At 36.9% G+C, this 24,697-nt stretch overlaps 1 protein-coding gene across 7 annotated transcripts in view; it reads right to left on the bottom strand.

The window, feature by feature from the left end:
• Positions 1-24,697, bottom strand: part of DIAPH3 (diaphanous related formin 3) — a 544,053-nt gene that overhangs the window by 342,047 nt on the left and 177,309 nt on the right. For 5 of the 7 annotated variants that reach the window (XM_051850009.3, XM_051850008.3, XM_089303626.1 and 2 more), the window contains 5 exons: positions 19,745-19,863; positions 18,397-18,461; positions 10,370-10,474; positions 7,672-7,974; positions 6,800-6,914 (listed from right to left, as the gene is read on the bottom strand). In XM_051850009.3, the coding sequence (XP_051705969.3) occupies positions 6,800-6,914; positions 7,672-7,974; positions 10,370-10,474; positions 18,397-18,461; positions 19,745-19,863 (707 nt within the window). Of the gene's footprint in view, positions 1-6,799; positions 6,915-7,671; positions 7,975-10,369; positions 10,475-11,479; positions 11,666-11,769; positions 11,857-11,952; positions 12,088-18,396; positions 18,462-19,744; positions 19,864-24,697 lie in introns of those variants that run through there. The other 2 variants (XM_089303629.1, XM_089303630.1) reach the window with 2 other exon arrangements.

Raw genomic sequence — 24,697 nt, 5'->3', positions numbered from 1 at the left:
TGCCCACATTAGCCAAGGGGCCAAAGCAAGGAGAGGGAATGTAGGCCGGCGCCATGGCTCAATAGGCTAATCCTCCGCCTTGCGGCGCCGGCACACCGGGTTCTAGTCCCGGTCGGGGTGCCAGAGTCTGTCCCAGTTGCCCCTCTTCCAGGCCAGCTCTCTGCTGTGGCCCGGGAGTGCAGTGGAGGATGGCCCAAGTGCTTGGGCCCTGCACCCCATGGGAGACCAGGAGAAGCACCTGGCTCCTGGCTTCAGATCAGCGCGGTGTGCTGGCCCCGGCGGCCATTGGAAGGTGAACCAATGGCAAAGGAATACCTTTCTCTCTGTCTCTCACTGTCCACTCTGCCTGTCCAAAAAAAAAAAAAAAAAAAAAAAAAAAAGGGAGAGGGAATGTAATCCAGGTCTTGTCCCACATGGGTGGCAGAAACTAGTGATTAAGTCAGTATTTTTGCCTCCTATGCTTTGCCTTGAGAAGGATAGAAGCTGGAATCAGGAGTTCAAGTTGGAACCTGAACCCAGGTACTTGGAGGTGGAATGTGGGCATCTTACCCCATAGTTTAAATACTGCACCAAACACTGCCTCTATCTAGCACATAATCCAGCAAGAAAACCTCTGCAACTACTTAGGAACTTGTGACTCTCCTCCTATCCTGAACTCCCTTTTCTCTCTCTCCTTGTGCTCCAAGGATGGAATCAGGTTATAATGCTAACTCCATCGGAATATATCTATGGCAAATAGTGTGTGTTTATGTGTACAGGGAGTTGGAGGGGTGAATAACAAGATTCATAAGATAATATTCTAGGATACAAATCATGAATTCAGAAGGGTGAGTCTTTTATATTTTCAAGCGAGGAATAATGTGCATTAGTTGTGAATGGCAGCCCTAAGAGATAGAACATAATTTAGCAAGTCAAACGATCACCTGAAATTGTGGGTAGATTTTCAGCAATCAGAGGGCAATAAGAGACACTCTGTTAAATAGAGAATAAAGTACAAAATAGAAAAAAAAAAAAAAAAAGGCAGCAGCAGCAAACCCTGGGAAGAGAACGTTAAGGGATGACTATAGGCTCATCACTGAAAACTGCTGTTGGAATTAAAATGCCACGGTGAATTTACAATATGGATGATAAACATCCCCTAAACCACCACTAGTCAAGTGACTCCAGTCATATCTACTGTCTAAATTCCAATCCTTTCTCCAATGGAAGAAGCAAAAGAGGAAGCAAGAGTTTTACACTTCCATGTCCAGGTTTCCTTCCTCTGTTTAAAGCACCTGTACAGTATACAAGAAACACGTCCACTTACAGGGACCTTTAAAATTTCTGTCACTCTCTATCAAAGATATGCTGTGTAACTGAGCAATTAAACTGAACATGGTGTGGACTGGAAAGTCTTCTGTGATTCCAGGCTTAAATAAGCCCACTTTCTTTAGCTTCTTCTCTTTACATTTCAGTTCTCTAAAGTCTTCAGAATAAAGTCTCATTTCTTCAGCAACCCAATGAATACAACTGATAGCAATGATATCATTTCTAATGGTGAAGCAAGACCGTCCTGATCAGTTTCATAATTTCCTTATCCTTTCAGCTGCTGAGATTCAGCCACAGACAAAGTCAAGTATTTAATTCTCCACTGACTTCCCACCAAATCGTTACAAATTAGCATTTGGCAAACGCTGTTTTCAGAAACTTAATATTTTGAAGATATGCTGCATTCATTTGGCATCATCTCTCTGATAGCACACATTCCTCAAGAACCATATTTCTGTTACAAATTATATTGCTCAGTTTAATGTAGGCTTATGAGGTAGTTTTGGACCTTTCATATACATTTGTTCACACAGAGAAACAGTGTTTTAAATATAAAAGGACATCTCAAACACAGCCAAGTCTCAGGGATAAACCAGGGTTTATCGCTTACTACTCCCAATACTTTGTCCACTGAACTATGTTGTCAGAAATTTAAGCTTGATTTGTTTTTAAGTGCATAATCCATTAACTGTTTCCATATGCCATAACTATTCAGTTGAGAGATTATTCATAAACTAGTTTATTGGCCCTATCTGGAAAATATGATGCACCTGTTATAAAATGTGATTACTTCCGAAAGCTAACAATTGTAGAACCACATTTTCATAATAAATCAGTCTAACTGAATTAGACTATTCATATACTTCTAGAAAGCTCTTTAATCCCTATTAAGTTAACAGTTTGTGAATAATGAAAGTAATTAATATTAATTTTAGTTGACAAATCTAACATCAATAACCTGTTAGTATTCTTTAATCCATTTTCCAACAGCCTGTAAAAATTAACCAACAGATGCTTCCAATCTAGTAAAAAATACACAGGTCATTAGCATTATTTTGATGATACCAAATGTTCAATACATGAATATTGTGATTACATTTCAGATATATTAACCGTGTTCTATTATAACCTTGTTAAGTATTAACAGAAGCCAAAGATAGTGAAATATGGCAATCTTTCCAAAAATCAAAACCAGCATTTGCTGTTCCACCTCTCATTCTTATGTATCAAATGAGAACTTTGAGATTCATGAAAACTGTAAAAGCTACAGGGATACAGAGAGTGTGTCTAATTTATACATTGCAGGGTGCCCTAGGCCAAACACAGGACCAACATATAATGTGAATATACATCCAATAAATATCTGTGGACTTGAATAGTGGTAACCAAATGGAAAGAGAAACAAGAGAGGAGAAAAAGAAAATAAAGAATAATTTGGGGAAATACCCATAGATATTGCCAGAAGAATTTAAAACATGGAAAGCTAAAATGGATCTCAAAAACTCAGAAGCAGGAAAACCAAAGTGAGACACTTTATAGCAAAATGTAAAAGAATAAATGTACAAGTGAATGGGGAAAAATAGTTGATTTCACCACAAAAGCTTAGAAAGGTTTTCTGTACTTTGCAAGATATGGCACAAGGCACATTTCCACTAAAACAATGTTGTAAATAATTACAGATTAGTTTAAGAAAAGAAAGATACAAGTTAACAAGTAAATTTAAAATACAATATAGGAAAACAGGAGTGAAAAAGAAATGTCCAATCTCGTCAAGAGTATCTTAGTGTATCTACAGGTAACTGGAACAGAATGGTTTTGTGAGAAGTCAGAATTGTTTTTGCAATCAACAGAGCAACAGAAAAGATCTCAGCTGAAATGTCATCCAGATTAAACAATAAAAACAAGAGCCAGCTCAGAGAGTGGTACACCACAGGTGCTCAAAAGCACTAGCTCCACTTGGTCCTCTATAAACCCCAGTAATCTGAACCTAAAAGTTCCAGAAAGCTATAGTAGTGGCGACTGTTAAAAAAAAAAAAAAAATCCACACTTGTCAACAAAAATAAAGACTATGTGACGGTATAACAGAAAATATCAAGGTTCTCTTTAAATGACTGGGTCAATTTCTCCTGTTCTTACAACCCACTGAAAATGTGTACAAACCACATAAGACTGGCATATACAATTTTAGATGCTTGGGATGGAAGAGCCGTCATTGTAATCAAAGAAATCATTCCATTTCTTAGTCAAGAGTTACTGCAACTTAAAAAAAAAAAAAAAAAAAAGAAAGAAAAGAAAGATCATTTCTCTAAAATCCAACCGTTCACCAGCAATCTACCTTCTGCGTACTTCCCTGCCTAGTAGTGAGGCAAATCAGCCAGCATCTAATGGCCTCAATTATACACCCCTCGCCCCTTGTTAAGGAGTAGAGAGGCAACTTAATTTTCATCTAGAACTGAAAAAATGTGTAAATGACCAGCTTTAATTCCAGATTTACAGAAGTTACAAAACTGACTCAAATAAAATAACCATTGGAGTCAAGGGAAACAGGCATATAACATTTTGAACTAGTGCCTCAGCTGCCAGGCCATGAATGGCAACAAGATGGAGCAAGGTATCCAATCCACCAGCCCAGTGTTGAACCTAAGATTAAAAAGGAGTAAGAAAGCAAGCTGGAAGGCTTAACTAGAGCTATCTATATAAAATCATGTTGCTCTGAAGGCAGAAATGACAGGCCTTTACCAATAAAATACATATAACTACTAGTAATACCAAAAGGCACACTTAGGGTTCCCCAAAAAATATTGTCTAGAATTTATCCTCTACATAGCAGACCAAAAAATAGTTTCACAGCTCATCTCCAGATGGTATTATGAAATGTTAGCATTACATAGGGTCACAACCCAGGGTTTCCCCATCTCTTCTGCTGACCTTGGAAATTACATCTACTGTCACAGAAAAGGGAACACAGCATCTCAGAGGAAGCAAAAGATGTCCTTGTCCTCTACCAGTCTCTCAGTCCAGTGAAAGAGATTCCAAGCTAAGGGATCAGCATATACAAAGGCAGAGAGGCTTGGAAACACAGAATACCCAGAATAAAAATAATTTCTCACAATATTTATAATGCATTAAATTGAGCAAGTACATTGATTCTTTACCCCCCTCCCCCCACCTTGAATCTCAAAGCTAAAGTTAGATGACTTAAGAATTTTTTAAAGGCCCAATTATTTCATTTAGGGCTAACACTACAGTTAAATTAAAGACATGCTAACAAGTTTCCCTTTTAAGCCTCATTAATTAAGAAAGTAATCAGAGTAAAGAGCAGGAAAAAAAAGAGTAGCTGGATAGCAGCATTACTTAAATAGCTTCTGGGTATCACCATTTGCACCTACTAGGAAAGCCAAAGGGAAAACTAATCAAATCCAGATTATGAAATCTGAAATTCCAAAGTGTTTTACATGTAAATACACATTTTAACTGCCACATATTTCCCTTGATTGCCTGAAGAGTGCACTAATCTTATTCAAAGAAAATTTTGATTCTCCATAATCAAAAGGTAAAATTAAGATCTGCTTACTTCACAATTTTTCCAATGGTAAACTTGCTGAGAAAATTCTCCATTCACAAAGATCAAAATATATCATTTATAATATTTTAGTCAAGACCAATGGTGCTTAAAAATATCTGCTGAAGACTTGGTTAACCACAAATTCTAGAAAGCTAGTTTAATCTACAGATAGTTTTTTGGAAGAGTTTGTAATCCACAATTATTTTTTCAGAAGGAGTTCCTACTTTACATTTATCTTTTAGAAAACATTTCACAGGAATGCAAATGAATTTTGCAAGTATCTGCCAACCTTCTTCTGTTGCTGTGATGATGAGGTTAAGTCAGAGGTGTAAGTTTTTCCAACATGGTACATAGTAAATAGTAGGCATTCTAAGAAATCATTGCTTCCCTCTCTCCACCAAGCCCCCACCCTCATCCTTCTGGTACAGTCTCTCCCTGTCAGCAATTTGTGTCTGGTGAGCTCAGGGATATCAGCAGCATATCTCTATAGTGTAAAAAGTTCTTTAATTTTTGTCAAAGGGTAATTAATGATTGATTTAAGTGGTTTGTGCTATAGACCATAAATGTGAGTTTTACATAATACTTAAACATTAACAGTGTATCTTATCAGCCTTGAAATTTAAGTTGCAGGCTCCTGAGACTGAATGAAATAAATTCAGAGTTCAGAAAAGAGCAATACCTTTTTTATTTTTTAAATCACACTATAAAAGCACAAAACAACCTGGAAAACGAATGCCATTGCTTTTAATGAAAAGATTGTATAATCCAATCAAAATTTTCCCAGAAAACTTTCAAGACTTCATCAATTTGAGATTTGTTTCATGTAACTCATACCAATTGACTAAATTATGTGACAGTCACTGTGATACCAAAGTGTGGCAAAATTCTAACCAGAGGAAAATTCCTTTTGTTTTTTCTTAAGATTTATTTATTTATTTGAAAATCAGAGTTATACAGAGAGAGGAGAGGTAGAGGGAGAAAGAGTAGTCTTCCATCTGCTGGTTCAATCCCCAGTTGGGCAAAACAGCTGGAGCTGCAGCAATGCAAAGCCAGAAGCCAGGAGCTTCCCCTGGGTCATCCCGTGTGGGTGCAGGGGCCCAAGCATTTGGACCATCTTCTACTGCTTTCTTTCCCAGGCCATAGCAGAGAGCTGGATCAGAAGTGGAGCAGCCAGGGGACTTGAACCGGCACCCCTATGGGATACTGGCACTGCAGGCTTTACCTGCTACGTCACAGCAACAGCCCCCATTTTTTTAAATTTCTAAATATTCTCTTAAGGAGATGATCACGTGAAAATTATTTCTGAAAATATCCTCCTTTATAAAAGTCTGATTTACTTAAGTGGGACAACTTGAAAAACATGTCAAAAATTTAACAAAGTTTCTATTAACCACTTGCATTTTTAAAATTTAAAATATATACTGTATAACAAAATCTGCTTTTTAAACAACATCCTTAGATCACTTACCCATTAAAAATGTAAAAAGTACATATAGGATTCTTAAAATGTTTTATAGAGGTTGGTATATAAAAAGTAGCAATGTTAAAATTATAAAAGTAAGGGCCAGTGCTGTGGTAAAGTAGATTAAGCCTCCGCCTACAGCACTATTAATCTATATGGGTGTCGGTATATGTTCTGGCTGCTTCTCCCCCAATCAGCTCTTTACGTGTGGCCTGAGAAAGCAGTGGAACATGGCCCTAGTGCTTGGGTACTGTACCCAGAGGGAGCTCCTGGCTTCAGATTGGCCCAGCTCTGGCCATTTGAGGAGTGAACCAGCAGATGGAAGAACTTTTCCTCTGTCTCCCCCTTCCTGTCCGTAACTGCTCCTCTTAAAAATAAATAAATAAAATATTTAAAAAAAAGATATGTTCTAATTTTTTTAAAAATTACATAAGTTAATAAACAAACAATGAAGTTAAATTTACCTCTTTGTTGGCAACAAAATGTATTCTCAAGTTTACAAAGCAAATCAGCATTTTCAAACTTAGTTTCATTTACTTTTATCCAGAAACAGTTTTCAGTCATTTCTTGCGGTCTGATCTGTAATCGGAGACAAGAATGACTCAAAAACAGCTCAGTGTTTCACCTGTCCCAGCCCAATATGTATAGATCTACAATTCCATACTTGCCAGAGGATGTGTACAAAGTAATCTCTAAAAATTTTTCCCAAATCACACTGAACCACTACAAGTTCTACAGATGTTAAAGTCTTATTAGGAAGAAAAAGTTTCCAAGATCAAATAAATGGTTAGGGATTTTAAGCTGAATGAAATAAAGTTTAATTTGTTCCTTCTCTACTGCATAATTCAGAGTGTTGAATAACGGTCACCTGCACTATGTCTTAAAGCACAAGATACATTATACAGAATTTCCCAAGTTTACGTGACCAGGAAACCATCTTTCTGCAAGATTCATAATTCCTGTGACCAAATTTATCAGCTTCTAACCACTATGAATACTTTTCCCAACAAGTAACAACAGAGAAAACTAACATTTTGTGCATTTGAGAAATGTTTCATAACTATAGGCTATAATCATAATATTGAATTACTGATTTAATTACAAATTAAATTTTATTGTAATACTACCAATTGTTAATAAATTTATAAACCAGGGAAAGCCTTTGTCAATATTAAAGGGCTTTGTGTCTCAAAACTGTTATGTTTTTTAAAAAGTACCATTCTTTTTTTTGTGTCATTTTCATTAGTATGCCCACTGGAAATTATATATAAATCCAAATGAATTTTAAGTCAGGTAAAACTATATTTTCCTCCAACTTTTCTCTAACTTCTTTTACCTTTAACCAATTTAATCTTCTCATGTTGATTTCAGGTTTAAATTCTTTCTTTGGTTTCAATCCAAAAGGCAGTGCTGGTGGTGGTGGAGAATTTGGACCAAGAAATCCCAGGGGAGGTGGTGGAGGCACAGGACCCCCCAGTGGCATTGGCATTCCTGGAAGTGGAGGAGGGGGTGGAGGAGGGGGTGGAGGTGGCACTCCTCCACAGGAGGGCAGTGGAGGAGCAGGAGGTGGTGCTGGGTGGCCACTTCCAGCTTCTTTTGATGTCAAAGGAATACTCTTATCAGCTGGCAAGGCACCAAACTAGAGGAAAAAAATATATAACACCTTTAGACAGTGTTAGAAAAGAAGTTGAAAGCCCAAATCAAAGAGCATGTCTTATCAAAAACACTAAGCATAAAGCACAGCTAGTCTAATGTTACCCCAGGTTGCTATGACAAAGATGGTACTGTCCTTTGAATGTCAGGGTTTATTTGTATTATATTCACACACACATACATTTTGTACTTAAATATTAATGCCTCAAAACAAAGATACGGTTGCACTTCTGTTGTAGCATGATTCATTTGATAAAATGATTGGCCGGCAAATATGATTTGGGAGGCCTGACCCTGACTATCTTGCTCATCACTATATCCACAGCACCTAAGAATTACTTGGTTGGTGAATAATTAAAAGAATGAGATCACAGATTAGTAGATATTTTATTCACAATTTTCATCAATACAGCTCTGACAAAAAAAAAAAGAAGGAATATAAATTTCATGAGAACTACAAATTAAAATCCAAAGAAATGAATATGGTGGTAAATATTAAGTTTCTAATTCTAGGCTTTTTTCTGGTAGCTATAAAAACAGATCATCACACCACCTACAATGTAAAAAGAATTCAGGAGATTCCTTAATTTTTGTTTCACAACTAATTTTATTCTACTTTTATAAAAAAGCACCATGCAGCAACTTATCCAAAAATGAGTGGGGGTGAGGTGTGAGTATGTGTGTGTGTATATATAAAAACATTTACATATTACAATTTTCTAGAATAATCTATAAGAAATCATTCAATAAGGGGGGCAAAGTCCTTAAATTTATATTAGTAAAGACCAGGAAAAACTTGTCTAATGTATTTCAACCCTTGTCTATAACTCATCGTGAAGTTCGAAATGTAAATGCTCCTCTTTTTAATATGACAGACAAGGATCCAAATAGGAAAACTGAACAAATTCAATGGAAGATAATACTATCAAATTGCAGCACTAAAGAAAGGTCATGTACAGCAGGTTGAGGCATCACCTGCAACACCACCATCCCATATGGATGTCTGTTCAAGTCCCAGCTGCTTCATTTCCAATCCAGCTCCCTGCTAATACACCTGGGAAAGCACCAGAGGATGGCCACAGTACCTGGCCCCTGTAGCCACGTGGGAGACCTGGATGAAGCTTGTGGCTTTGGCCTGGCCCAGTTTTAGCTGTTGCAGCCATTTGCGTAGTGAACTCACAGATGGTGGAAACATCATGCGTGAGACTCATTTTCCTGGGCCAGTGCTGTGGTGTAGCAGGTAAAGCCGTCACCCATAGTGCCAGCATCTGTTATGAGCTCTGGTTGGAGTCTCGGTTTCTCCACTTATGATCCAACTCCCTGCTAATGCACCTGGGAAAAGCAGTGAAAGATGGCCCAAGTACTTGGGCCCCTACACCCACATGGGAGACCCAGATGAAGCTCCTGTCTCCTTACTTTCATATGGCCCAGTCCTGGCCATTTGTGGAGTGAACCAGAGGATGGAGGATCTCCCTTTGCCTCTCCATCTCTAACTCTGTCTTCCAAGTAAATCTTTTTAAAAAATTATTTTCTTATAGTTCTTTAATTTCCAAAATGAAACAATAATAGATAGCTGGCTATCCTTAATGGTATCCTCAAAATAATCTTTGTGACAACTATCCACTAAGTCTTTTAAAGAAAGCAAAATTGCCAACAATATACAAAATGGTATACCTGAGACTATTTTAATATAACCATACATTAGGCTAAACAAAAAACAGCAAAACTATACTTACTGCTCATTATCCTGATGCACATCTATCTGAAAAATTAGCTAAGAAAATTCTACCTCCTTACTTCCCATTCTTATAAAGCACAGAGATGATGTACTTCTTACTATCTAAATGTTTTACGTGGAGAGGGTGGATGTGAGCTATCTGCTTCATAATACAGATTTGCTTCTTTTGTCATGTTTTAAATCTGTTTACTTTTGGAAATTGAAAAATTATCAGAAAATGTTCTCATTCAGCTAGAGGTTATCTTTCACTGCAAGGAACCCATCGGCTGAAGGTTTTGAAAAATAAATAGATTGAGCAATAATTTCCTGTACTGGATAAAGATCAGTGATGAATGACAAATCTACAAGTAAAAGACTTTCTTAACCTTTATACTTAATTACTTAGAGAAGATATGACATTAGGAAGAAAACTGGAAAAAGCACATAGAGCAATTAATAAAAATTGAGATATTTCTAAAAATATAAATAGGAAAAACATTCCAAAGTAAAATTTATAGAACTAAACACAAGTACATAGAAACAGGAATATGAAAGCATGCAGGTGAAATTAAAGTTTAAATACTTTGATCTTATGAAGATGTAACATGAACTTTGCTCCCCTAGCATGGATTCAACACCAGAATCACTCCAACTGGTATTTTACCTGAGATTTAAAAGCTTGCAACTCTGCTTGAAGCTCATTAATCTTTGCCTCTTTTTTCTGCAATTGAGCCTGAGTTTCTTGGTGGTCTGTAAACTCTTTTTCAAACTGAAAAGAGAAGAGAAAGATGGAAATGAAAAGCACTGTGCTTCATATAGGATTTTTGAGTTGGATTTGTGAAAGCAGTTGGTAGATTTTTGCTAAGTTACCTACAGTCTTTTTGTAGGTCCCCTCCAGGTCCCACCACAATCATTCATTCAAAAGAGGGCAGAGATGGAAAAAGGCAGAGATGGAGCCAGCCCATAGTTATCTGCAACCTTGGTATTTTTTTTAAGAAGTCCCTAAAAATCATCATGGTTTTATGTAAAATAATGGAGTAAAGCATTGAACCTTGCCCCCCAACTACAAAAAACTTGCACTTGAAATGCATCTTGTTGATTGACATGATTTTGAAAGATTCCATTGTAATATTTTAGTATTTTTTATTAAGCAATTCTACTCTATACATATTGTATCTTAGAACAACATATTTCTCCTTATATCACTGGGAGACTGGTGATAAATTAATCTTTCAAAGTCCTACACGTCATACCTTCTGGCAAGAAGCAAACTTTGGTGAATCCAGTGTTTTCTGACTCATACAACAACTCACCCCAAATGCCCATCTTGCATTCAAATGGCTTCACTTTGCCATCATCTTGACTTAGGAGGCCTCTCCCAATAGAAGTGCATTTAAATGATGCATGGTCTCATAATCAACGACCAGTATTTGACTATCTTTGGAAAAAGAAGGGCAGAGGGGCTGTAGGAGTCAAGCATTTAAAAAACAAAAAACCATAAAGGTAGCATTCAGACTTCAAATTGTAACAAACCTTAATCCTTAATCTTAGTCCTTAACAAAACAAAGAAGTAGGTACTTGTCTTTCTTATGCTTTCTAAAAGATAGAGATAAAAATTCCAAAGTTGGGGAGGAGCCAAGATGGCAGAATAGTGAGGGCCCACACCAATAGTCCGGGAAAAGATAGTTTAATAAAAGTGGAGTTACTGTAGCGACAAGAAAAAATTGCAGAGGAAACTCTTCCAGATCTAGTGGATGTGACACAGAGGACCTACGGGGAGAGCAAGGTCGCCCATCACGTGGAAGCCGAGCCGCAGGAGCCCAGCTGCTGCAGAAGCCTAGCCGCCACAGGAGCCCAGCCACAGAGTCTGCGCACCAGCTCTGGAAGGGAAGGTGAGACAAAAACCCCGGTAACCGGAGACATTGGCCGGGAAAGGCAGAAAGAGCCTAGAGGGAATGAGGCCTGAAACCCCACAGGGGAAAGTTCACCAGGCTGACTGGAGGAGAGAAAAAAATGAATAAATAAGGGGAACCTGCACGGACATTAGCCTCTCTCTCCACTCACCTTAGAAAGCCGATCAAGACAAAGAGCAGGCTCCATTTTACGTATGTAAAGTGGCGCCAGCCATTATCCAAGCAGAAAAACCTGACTCTGGTGGGGAGAAATAACAAGAGGTTAAGACCTAGTGAAAGTGCGGAGCTAATGAACTGAGACTGTGAAAATCTGAGGGGGGGCAAGAGAACTCACCGAGTACACAAACTTGGTAACCTGGGCAACCTGGTGAGAGACTGCTGAGAAATTTGAGACCACACTGAGGGCTGCATAAACTCTTTGTGTGGTCCCAGGGGTAAGCAGACGATTACCCACAGGGGCCAGATTTCATACATCAACTACCCCCAATTCCACTCAGCTGTGTGGAATTACTTCCCAACTGAGTCAAAAAAAAAAAAAAAAAAATAGAGAGCAAGGGAGGGAGAGAACAATCTGGTGAATCACCTTTGGCACACCCTTAACCCTGAAGAACCAAACAGAGCTCTCTGGCAACACCCAACACAGCCTCTAAGGATCCATCAAAAGCAGACAGTCCACTTAATCTAGAGTCATAGTACACCGAGAAAAAAACACCACACCAAGGGATCACATAAACAAGAATAGTGTCTGCAAATACTAAATGATAGAATCAAAAAAAGGAGAGAATGGTCCAACATGGGAAGTGAGATACACAGCAGACCCATAGAATGGCAGATGTCCTAAACAGCACTCTGGCCTCAGAATCAACCCTTAAGGCATGCGGATCCGGCTGAAAAGCCCATGAGAGTATTTCAGGCATGGAAAGCCAAGACACTCTGGCAAAAAAAAAAAAAAGAAAAGAAAAAAAAAACCTAAATGAAAGATCTCTGTGAGGGAGATCCCAGTGGAAAGAACAGGTCATCAAAGAAGGAGGTGCCTTTCTCTGGAGGGAGGAGAGAACTTCCACTTTGACCATGGCCTTGTCTAAGAATTATCAGAGTCAGTGAACTCAGGGGGCTTCCATAGCGTTGGCAGCTCATGACAAGAGCCTAGGGTGATTACTGATGCCATAAACAAGAGTGTCAATTTGTTAAGTCAACAACAGGAGTCACTGTGCACTTACTCCTCATGTAGGATCTCTGTCCTTAGTGTGCTGTACATTGAGATTTAATGCTATAACTAGTACTCAAACAGTATTTTTCACTTTATGTTTCTGTGTGGGAACAAACTGTTGAAATCTTTACTTAATGTATGCTAAACTGATATTCTATATATAAAGAGAAACGAAAACGAATCTTGAGGTGAATGGAAGGAGAGAGGGAGTGGGAGGGGGGAGGGTAGCAAACTGTTGAAATCTTTACTTAATATATGCTAAACTGATCTTCTGTACATAAAGAGAATTGAAAATGATTCTCAATGTGAATGGAAGGGGAGAGGGAGCGGGAAAGGGGAGGGTTGCGGGTGGAAGGGAAGTTATGGGGTTGGGGGGAGCCATTGTAACCCATAAGCTGTACTTTGGAAATTTATATTCATTAAATAAAAGTTAAAAAAAATTCCAAAGTCTCTGCCTTCAGGGTCTGACTTACTGAGATGAACCCACACCAACTCCTTTCAATTAATGTTTAGATACTTTAATGATTTATTAATAAGTGATGTTTTAAAGCAGTTTTAGGTTTACAACAAAACTGAAGGTAGATTTTCCATATATTCTTGCGCCTAAGCTTACATGCTCTCCCTTCATGCTTTATGGCTGGTAAAGCACTGACAGATACACAAGGCACTGATGGCTACCATGTTGAACAATACGTATTATAAAATTTTTTCATCATTCATCATTATCAAGCAGGCCTGATGCATAGCATTTTTTTGTCCATGACAGCTCTTTAATAAAATGGCTTCTTTACTCTTAAACCATCAAAGGTTTCAATATGATTATTAGCTTACTATCTAAGAACCTCCCAGGGTCTGGCCCCCAACTTATCTCCTATGAGACAATTAACACCTAGCAGCATGCCTACAGTACATCCCTCAGGGAGGAAGGTGCTCCAATGCAGAGCAGGAGAGAATATGGTGCTATCAGTAGCACAATGTCTGGTGGCAATTTAAAAACAAACACTAAATCCATGAAAACTACCAACAACAAAAGAGAAAGAAAGAGATACTGAACGCTAATAAGTGATTCCAGGAGGAATGATGCTTAATATGAGATCTGAAGAACTTGCAGAGTTAACTGGAAAACATTGCTAGCATTTCAAGTGAGGGACAGTACAGCATGTGGATGAATGACAAGCAGTCCTTCGTATGGAGTACAAAGGAGATTTGAGAACAAACTGCAGGGGACGAAGTAAGAGATGTACACAGGAATGAAATTGTTGAAAGGAATTTTGCAGTAAGTCAAAGAGTTATTGCTTTTTTCTAAGAACTATGGAGAGTACTCAGAATATATATACTAAGAAAATAACATGATCAAATTTGTACTTTGACAAATCTAAAAAACAGCAATGTGGAAGATGGACTAAAAGAGCAGTACATGTGGCATGGAAATGAGTTCGGAGGCTGCTACAGTTCTGCAGGCAAGAACTAAGGGCTCGCCTGAATTGAGGTGGAGGAAAGGGTAATAGAAAAGAAATGCAATCAGACTGTGGCATCCGAAAAAGTTAGTGGTTTGCTGAATGAAGGAAACTTACAAAGGGAGGACATATCTAAGAGATCTACAGTGTTTTTGCAAGCTGGAAACAAAGTGTTGCAATTTAGAGGGGAAAAATACTACATAAAATATGAGGAAGAAAGATATTAGGGAGAACATAAGTAAATTTGGTTTTAGACATAGGAAGCTTGAGACAAAGAAAATTCAAAATAAATTTAAATACATTGACCTCTTTGATATCTCAAGTTCTCATACTGACCCTCAGTGCTCATATAAGATATCACTTTCTAGTTTAAGTCTTCTCTGGCTGCCGAATTCTTAGTAAGGAATCCTTCCTTTAGGTTTACACACCACATAAAGGTTTTTCTACTACAACAATTAGTGATTATCACACTGAGAAAAAAAAGTATAAGAACACAGTACAGCACATCTAAATCACACTCATTGACATGGAAGTTCAAAGAAATGAGAATTTTTTCTGTTCAGTACATTGCCAGTGCCTTCCATGTATAATTAAAGTCAGTATTTGTGAAAAGAAGTGATGAGCCACCTCCTGTCAACCCCATTTTGTAAGGAGAATGTGTCCGTAGAATCAAGATCACACCCTCCCAGTATCAACAATCTTAGAGGTGTTAAATTCCTTTTAACAATGAAAACAATGTCCAGTGCTATACACATACCAATACATGAGATATTAAATTCTTTTTAAAATATATATATTATTCATTTGAAAGCAGAGAGATATCTTCCTTCCAGTGGTCCACTCCCCAAATGATGGCAACAGTCAGGTATGGCTGAGGCCAAAGCCAGAATTCAGGAACTCCATCCTGGCCTCCCACATAGGTGGCAGGTGCCCAAGCACTTGATCCTACCTCTGCTGCCCTTCCAGGAACACTAGCAGAAAGATGGATGGGAAGCAGAGTCGCCAGGACTCAGAAAGGTATTCTGATATGGGATGTTGGTGTCTACTCCAAGAGGCAACTTAACTTGCTAACCCATCATGTCAATCCCAAAACATTATCATGCTAATAAGAATGAAGAAGCCAGGGCTTGCAATGTAGCAAGGATTAGACTACCACCTATGATGCCAGAATCCCATATGAACCATGGTTGAAGTCCCAGTTTCTAGGCTCCCAAAACAGCTCCCTGATGTTGCATTTATAAACGCAGTGGAGGCCTCAGTACTTGGGAATCTGTCACCCATGTGGAGACTCCCAACTTCAGGACTTCAGCCTGGCCTAGCCCCAGCCACTGTGGCCGTTCAGGGAGTGAACCAGAAGATAGATCTCTGGCTATTCCTCTCTCCCTCTCTATAACTGCCTTTCAAATAAATAAATCTTTAAAAAATTGAAGAAGCCTTTCCAAAATATTAATATGTCCACTATCTGATCTTATAGACTCTAGACTAAAATTCAGAAGGAAAAGTTTTATTTAGGAGACCAAAGACAAAACTACCAAAACAACCACAGTAATAATTTGTAATACTATAGCTAAACTTGGCCATACTGATAGTACTTAAATTTTTTTTAAATAAGAAAAATTCCCACACACTCCCCATAAAAAGATTAGAAAAAATATAAACTTTGCTTTACCATTTTTGTAATACCTACACAAAAATGCCTGCAGCCTTGGGGATAAAATAAATCTCCATTAGAAGAATACCTTATAAAAACCAGTATGATGGCCTTCTCCAAGAAGAGCAGTATTGCACTTACAAAATTACACGCAAAAATGTCAAGAAGCACAGTTAATGTTGAGGTTCTGCCTAATTTTATTCCCTAGGGTAAATGTATTAGTGCATCTGTACAAGAAGGTTGATAATTCAATATTCTCTATATACTTTCTGACATTTCTGGTCTTCATTTTTCAAGTTTATGCACCAAAATAAAGAATGTGTCTAGCAACTATGATAGCTTCCTGCCTAAAGCAAAGTATTTACATGTGTCCGTGTAAAACGATCAGAGCAAAGTTTTTGCTGATATATACAAAATGGTATGGCAATAGAAACCTTTTATGGAGCAAACAGTATTTTCTGAATATACTTAAGACATATAATCTCTGACTAGAAAAAAAAAAGACAACTAACCTTGAACAAGGTCTTTCTTTTATTTACATTTAAAGCTTAGCACTTTTTGGAAAAAGTTGAAAAAAAAACTCCCTTCATATATACTGCATATTTAGAAATGACAACAAAAGCAAATGTATACCTTCAAGGATGCATCCCAATCGAGGACTTAAAAGTTTACTTATACAGGTTAAGTAATCCTTTGGGACCAAAGTGTTTTGTATTTCAGAATTTTTTGGATATCTGATATTTGTAGACACATAACACTTCCAACATATCTGCATCTTGACTGACATGAGGTCAGCTGGGTAATTTTTTACTTGTGTTATGTTGGGACTAAGACAGTTTCAGATTTTTGGGGCATTTCACAGTTCAAACTTTTGGATTAGAGATGCTCAGCCTGTACTTTCCCATGAAAAGCCTAAGTGGTTACCATGCTTAATATAAAAAGTGGATTAGGGGTTGAGGGGAATGCCCTCTTAGAACACAAGCATCTATGGACCGAATCATTTAAGACACTTAATTTACAAGATCCATTGATTTGATTCCCACACTAAACGAAGTTATTTCAGGGCAATGACAACATCATCTTCTTATCTGGAATCCTAGCATGTGGCCAAAGGCCTGGGATTATCACATCCTCTCAATAAGTGTGTGGTAAACTCAAAGCTTTAGGCCTTAGGACATTTACAATGTTTTTCATAAGTTAGAAGTAACTTATGAAAGGATGATTATCATTTACATGTTTCATCTTCAGAGTTTATAGTCATACACAATTCTCTCAAGATACATTTAGGATCTGCTACATAAAAAATGTACATTCCTTGGCATGTTGTTTAACACACCATAATGTTCATTTCGTAAGTGTTCCCTGCTTGGTTGCAGTAATAATAATTATCATGCCTTCAAGGTAACAAACCGGCTGCAAGAAATCAGAGTTACTAAATGAAATGTAAAGAACCCAATTAACAAAAAAGTTTAACAGGTAACATTCTAATAAAAGGACAAAGCAAGAGCAGGCATTTGGCACAGTGGTTCCAATGCACTTGGGATGTCTACATCCTATATCAGAGTGCATGGCTTCAAGTCCTGGAACCACTTCTGACTTGCACACCCTGTGAGGCTTTAAGTGATGGCCCAAGGACTGGGGTCCCTGGCATCCATGTGAGAGAAGAGTCTTAGCTTCTGGCTTCATTACCTATTCCCCCTTGTTACAGGCATTTGGGGAATAATACAGCAGATAGAAGACAGAATATCTCAATCACTCTCTCTGACTTCAAAAAGCAGCAATTTCATATAGCTCTTCTTGCTATAATAGTGTTAATCAAAATAAAAGTAACTTTTTCTGTTAAAATTTTAATTAAGATTTCAGTTTTAAGGATTTAACCTATATGATTTCTTAAGAATTACCTCAATCTTCAAATTTTAATTCTGTATATTTTATTCAATCACTTATTCATTCACTCATTCAAAAAGAATTTTGCTGCTTTTGTCATTCTTTTTACACAGGACCAGATTCTTCTTGGTTCACGGATAGGGAGTAAGACAAGGAAAAAATCCCTAATAAAATTTCCCCAGAGAAAGAAACAATACAGTCATGTCCTCATACAAATATATTAACTATGTCGCACGTCAGATGGAAGGGAACAAAAGCAAAGGAAGAATAGGCAGATCCAAGGTTGGGAGGGGAATGTTATCACTTTCAAAAAAATAGTTCAAAAGGTTTATGGAAAAGAAAAGTTTATTTTGGAGCACAACAGTTTAAAATCCAGATTTCCTTAGAATATGCATTTTCTGTGAACTTTAAGACCTTTTTATGCACAGATTTCAATGTTCTTGGAAGTGTTTCTCAGAGGAAGTCATTCGTGCACATACTTGAGAGCGGCAAATAAGAAAGAAAAACTGGCCAAGTCCACAGAACCAAGCCTACAGTGGTTTCCCACACAGCCTTGCAAAGTTACTCACTCACTTTTTTGGTAAGTTCTGAAGCTTTCTCTTCAAATTCTTCCAGTTTAGCTTGATCTATGCAAACATCTAAAATTAAAATCATAGTAAAGACTTAATTCCAGAGCTTTCCACATTCATTGTATAACAGGTTCAGAAAGAAAACATCATAGAAGACTTATAAATACTGGCAGTAATATGATGAATAAAATGCTGAAAATTATAATGTTGGAATGGAGAAAGCTTTTCTACACATGACAAGAAAAAATAAAAAATATAAAAGAAAAGACAAACACAACTGCAATTTTCTATATAGCAAGACAAAAAGTTTCATTGTACCATACAATATGCAGGTTTCCCTTATCTATATATATTCTGAAAGAGGAAGAGAAGCTGATGGCCAGCACAAGAGGAGAAAGCAGGCCAAAGTGATGAACAAAAAATTAGAAAAAACTTACTAAATCATATGAATATTTGCTTCCCCTAATATGAAAATATAAAATTTTTAATAAGAAATCATAGCAAAGATTGATCAATCTATAACATCAAACTCCCTTAACACAATATTAGAAGTATAAATGAGAAATTTCTGATGAAAAACTAGGTAGTTTGTACTAAAATTTTAAATATGCATTTTTGTTCAGCTAGCAATTCAAAATGTTGACCTATCTCCTTATATAATAGCAAAATAATCACAGATATTAATGTCATCTTTGACCTCATCTGAACTTTTTTTAAATTATTGATAAGTTATCAAGCTGAGAGTAGCAGATACAAAATTTAAAAATTCAAATATTTTCTTCTTGGCAGCAAATTCTATCAATCATTTTCTTTGAGGTACAGGCTCCCTTTATTTCATTTTTAAGAACGTATATGTGAAACTGAAAGTTACATATATGAAAACCAGTATTTCAAAGCAAGAAAACAGCCAGTTACATTGTTTTTTTTTAATCATTTCTTGGTATGAAGCAGAAGTACTTGAAGTATATAGCCCATTTGCTAACACAGAATATTAAAAATATGTTACTCAAGAGTCAATACACTTATAAGGATCATTCTTAAGCCAAAAAAATCATTTTCTTGTCTTAACAAATTAATGATCACTACCTACTACAAACTAGTGCCACTGCTTTAATTCATAATAAAATGCTAACAGTTTATCCACCACTGTTTTGTATCATCAGTATAAAATGTCAACACACAAAAAAGGCCAATAATTTCTATAAATGATTTTGACTATTAAGTGACTCACTAAAAGGGTGTCACGGGCTTTCAGAAGTCCACAGACCATCCCATGACAACCAATACCCTAGACCTAAGCCATGTAAGAAGAGACAGTAAAATATATCCGTTGAAAAAATATATAGACTCACCTACAAACTGACTTAAATTTAAATCTAGTCTTTTTCGATATGTGAAGTCTGGATCCATTCCATCTCTATGCAAAACAATCTGGGATACACACTCATCAATTAATCTGAAGTATTGTTGCCTAAAACCAAAGCAAAGAGTCAATGAACACCCAATTCATTAGTGTAACTTACATCAAAACAAAATATTTTGGTAAACTTGCAGATTTCAGGTTCTCTAATTTGTCATTTATATAGTTTCAACAACTGACATAACAGATTAGAAATGAGACTGAGAGAAAATAGAATCATAACCATTCTTCTAATTATTTCAAAATATTTTATTTTTAAAATCTATGAAGTAAAAGTATTTTTAAAAAGTTTGTGGGAATGCAATTAAAAGATAAGTTTATTTTGGTACAAAAAAGCTCTGAAATTCATGCACACATGGTTTTCTAAAAGTTCACTGAAAATGCCCATTATAAAAAAGCTTCACAAGGATTTCAAATTATCTTTAGACCAAAATAAACTTATCTTTCACTTATACTTTTCCACAAACTTTGTGAAATACTCTCATATGATAAGCTCTCAAGATGATTTCCTTACAAAAGTCAGACCTTGACTTAATTAGCTGGCATAAAGAAACAGATTAAGATGAAGCACTATGTTCTTAAGAGTGGTCCCTAAGAGACCATCAGCTTTCCACTATACTACACTGAAGAAGCTACCAATAATTCATTTAATTAATACAAGCCAGGAAAACAAAAAATCTTTTCCAAAGAGTGCTATGGAAAGTTCAAACCATACAATATATCATTTTTAAAATATGGAATCAGCATAAAAAAACAATACTATAAATTATATAATATAAAATGTTTCTTATTTAAATGAAAACCAGAAGCACTTAAAATAATAGCAATAATTGTCTAAAATTCAAAATATAACTAAAACTCCCAAACATGCTTCATGGTGTCAAAAAAGTTAAATTTAGTCCATTTATAGTAAGTTAAAGAACATTTCTGAATATTCAAGCCACCACGTGTGAAAGAAATAGAAGAAAGATTTCACTAAAAAACTCACAATGGACAGGGTGGTAGTATTCTAATAAGATACAGTCCTCACCCCCAGGAATCCCCTAGACATTATTTTTTTTCCTCAGTGTTTTTAGCACACTTTTCCTTCCCAAACCCTCCAGATCATGTAAGTGGCTGGCCTCTCTAGCCATCTGGGCCATGTGAAATATTACTTACTGCCATTGACCTACTTATCTTAAACTTAGTAAAGCCATTCATTGTTGCTGGATAAAATTTACCGCAGCTTACCATCAGCAAAGATGACTAACCTTTACTGGCATAAGTAAAAATGTTCAAGAAAAGATTCCCAGGAACAAATGAAAGAAAAGTGCTATCTATGCTTCTCCAAATTAATTTTCCTGACTTCTAAAAAGATATGACCACTTAAACTTAGGGTCATACATTTACATCTGTCTTACTTGAAATTTTGAAAAATTTATTGTATTCCTTTTTTTCTTCTATTATTTTCATGCTATTTGAAACATTTTAATTTTTAAAACACAAGCTATTTCATGTCAATTTTAATACCTTTAGCAAATGTTTCTGTGAACCCTACAATGCTCAGTTGTAAGTTATTTTATTATGTAGCTAAAATCTCATGCAAACAAACTTTTAGGAGGCAATAGTAGCAAAGAATAATGTATTTCTGGATTTCAGAACAATCTCTGTAAGCATTATTGGTGAGTTAGTGAATGCATCAGGAATACTTGTATATGAACAACTTCATTAAGGGATAAAAATAAATTGTTATTACCTCACTAATAAAAAATATCAAGATTGTTGGAAGACGTGTTGAAATAAACTTTGATTACTCTCATATTTTTCAAAATACATATTTATTTTCATTTTACTTTAAAGATCTTCCATCTCCCAGTTCACTCTCCAAATTTCTATAGACAGCCAGTGCTGGGTTAGGTCAAAACCAGAAACATGGAACTCAATCCAGGTCTCACACAAAGATAGATGGCTGGGACCCACACCCAAGTACATGAGTCACCATCTACATAGAGTGCATATTAACAAGAAGCTGGAACAGATGCAGAATGGCCAGGATTGAAAATAGGCATTTAGAAATATGATGTAGGTGTCCTATGGAGCAACTTAACCACTTGCCAAACAACTGCCTCTACGGTATTTTTAGCAAATATTGAAAACCGTCTCCAACACACATTCAACTAGCATGGAATTTTGTACGTGGTCATTGTAAGTCATTAATTATTTGCTGCAGAATGGAATTTGATCTTATCCATCATCCAGCTACCAAGCTGCATTTCATTCCTGCCCCTTGTCCCTGCTTTTTCCTGAGAAATAAAGTCTGCCATTGACATACATTCTCCAATCATGTTCTATTTTTTTATGCCAAAGCTGAAGATGAGCAAAGATTCTAATTTCCCATTCATGAAATCATTTAAAGAACACTTTGTATTCTGCAAGGAAAGAGTTAATTTACAATTTATAACAAATGAAAAATTATGTTTGTTCATAACAAAAGTATTTAAAATGTTCAGGTCACCTAAAATTCCTGGACAGCTAAAATCCAGGTATATCTGAATTCTATGACACCAAATAATGAGGTTAAAACCAAAAGAACAACATTAATAGAACTGTTTACCAGTAAAAAAGAATTTTACCTTCTATTAAAAAAAAAACTAAGTCAATAAAATTTCTAAAGATAAAGTATGACAAAAAGAATATGTAAATGGGGCCAGCGCCACGGCTCACTAGGCTAATCCTCCGCCTTGCGGCGCCTGCACACCGGGTTCTAGTCCCGGTCGGGGCACCGGATTCTTTCCCGGTTGCCCCTCTTCCAGGCCAGCTCTCTGCTGTGGCCAGGGAAGGCAGTGGAGGATGGCCCAAGTGCTTGAGCCCTACACCCCATGGGAGACCAGGAGAAGCACCTGGCTCCTGCCATCAGATCAGCGCGTTGTGCCGGCTGCGGAGGCCATTGGAGGGTGAACCAACGGCAAAAGGGAAGACCTTTCTCTCTGTCTCTCACTGCCCACTCTGCCTGTCAAAAATAAATAAATTAAAAAAAAAAAAGAATATGTAAATGACCACAATTCTGACACAACCTTTCAATGAAGGTATAAAATCTTTTTAAGGATAAGTAATGACAACAATCATTAACTATGAAAGTGTGAGTTTTTCTGAGGACAGCAGTCTTAGGAGAATCACTGCCATCTTAGCAAACTTACTTAGAATCAAGACCAAGGGCATGGCCCTTAAAGAGCAGAGGTAGGAATCAACACAGATGAGCATCAAACGTAAAAGTTGATATTCTAAAGATAGCTAGAAGTCTACAGCTCATTCAGTGTTATTTTGGTAGCACTACAATGTATTTCTTTGAGATGCTTGATTCCACTAAAGTGACAGAGTCCCCTCAGCATACCAGGATGGTGGTGCTTTTTACTGTTTTGAAGCTAAACACAACTACACGCCCTCTTGGAGCATACAGGGATTAGAGTCTAAGGAAGATACAACCCCTGTAGCACTAGAGGAACATTCAAACCACTGAAAGCAAATAGCAGTCCTGAACTATGAGTTATTAAAATGCCATCAAACAACCAGAGGTGGAAAGAAGCAAACATATACTAAGAAAAGGATGGCATGGGGCTGGCGCCGTGGCTCACTTAGTTAATCCTCCGCCTGCGGCGCCGGCATCCCATATGGACGCCGGGTTCTAGTCCCGGTTGCTCCTCTTCCAGTCCAGCTCTCTGCTGTGGCCCGGGAGGGCAGTGGAGGATGGCCCAAGTCCTTGGGCCCTGCACCCCATGGGAGACCAGGAGAAGCACCTGGCTCCTGGCTTCGGATCGGCGTAGCACCAGCCATAGCAGCCATTTGGGGAGTGAACCAATGGAAGGAAGACCTTTCTCTCTCTCTCTCTCTCTCTCTCTCTCTCACTGGCTAACTCTACCTGTCAAATAAAAAAAAAAAGTTTGGCATTACTTAAAAATGAAACTGAAACTTCAGTTTAATTTTTCATAGAAATACAGTAGCATAATTAGAAGCACACCCCAAAATATTTAAAACTGATTTTATTAGTATTTTTATCTAGCAGTTATAAAGTGGTTCAATCATTACACTGTTATATTATTTAACAAAAATATTTTGATATTTTAACAAAATATAAAAAAGAATCAAATTTCATAACAGACTACTAAACCTTGGAATACCAATGAGATTTGTTGTAACAAAAGGAAAAAAGTCTGAAGTATGACTAATACTCAAGAATCTAAATTTTTCTCATTCTCTTCTCTTGTTAGGTACATCAAAATCCATTGTGCTACAATGCCTGACATCCCGGAGAGGACACAGCCTGAGTGAGGCTGATCTAACAAATCATTCCACTTGAAATTAAGTAGGAAAAGACACACTCTACGTCCTGCTAGAATGAAATTTCAGCAAAGTATAAATGTGTGGAAACACTGCTGAAATTTCATTCAAAGATCTGTTTCCCCTCATAAAATATTAACAAAGATGGAAAGAGGAATCAGAGAACATTTATTAAGCATACAGCATATGCTGGGGACTTGGCTAGGATTTTTACCTGTCACCCACATTCAACTTCAGAAGGTGCCCATTAGTTAGGTGCTAATATCGAAAAATAGCTACATTATGATGCAGTAGAGGTAGAGAAAGGAGGATAAACAATTTATTAAGCTCAGTTGGCTAGGATATAATCTAACCAGAAAAGCCATTTATATAACTTTTCCAATATGGTAGAAACACTGAACATAACTATGTTATTAAGGCACTTTCTACCTACTTAAGCACAAATAAAAGCAATGTTTAGTACCCTTCATGTAACTTATAAAAAGAAACTTATCAACTTCATTCCTGCTGCCTAAGGAACAAGGAGAAAATATTATCCTTCACATGATAAACTAGTAATTTGTTGCTACCT

The sequence above is a fragment of the Oryctolagus cuniculus genome, chromosome 9, assembly GCF_051225735.1.
Source record: "Oryctolagus cuniculus isolate XC-2025 breed Fujian yellow rabbit chromosome 9, ASM5122573v1, whole genome shotgun sequence".
Classification (NCBI taxonomy): Eukaryota; Metazoa; Chordata; class Mammalia; order Lagomorpha; family Leporidae; genus Oryctolagus; species Oryctolagus cuniculus.
This window is presented reverse-complemented; position numbering and strand designations above follow the sequence as displayed.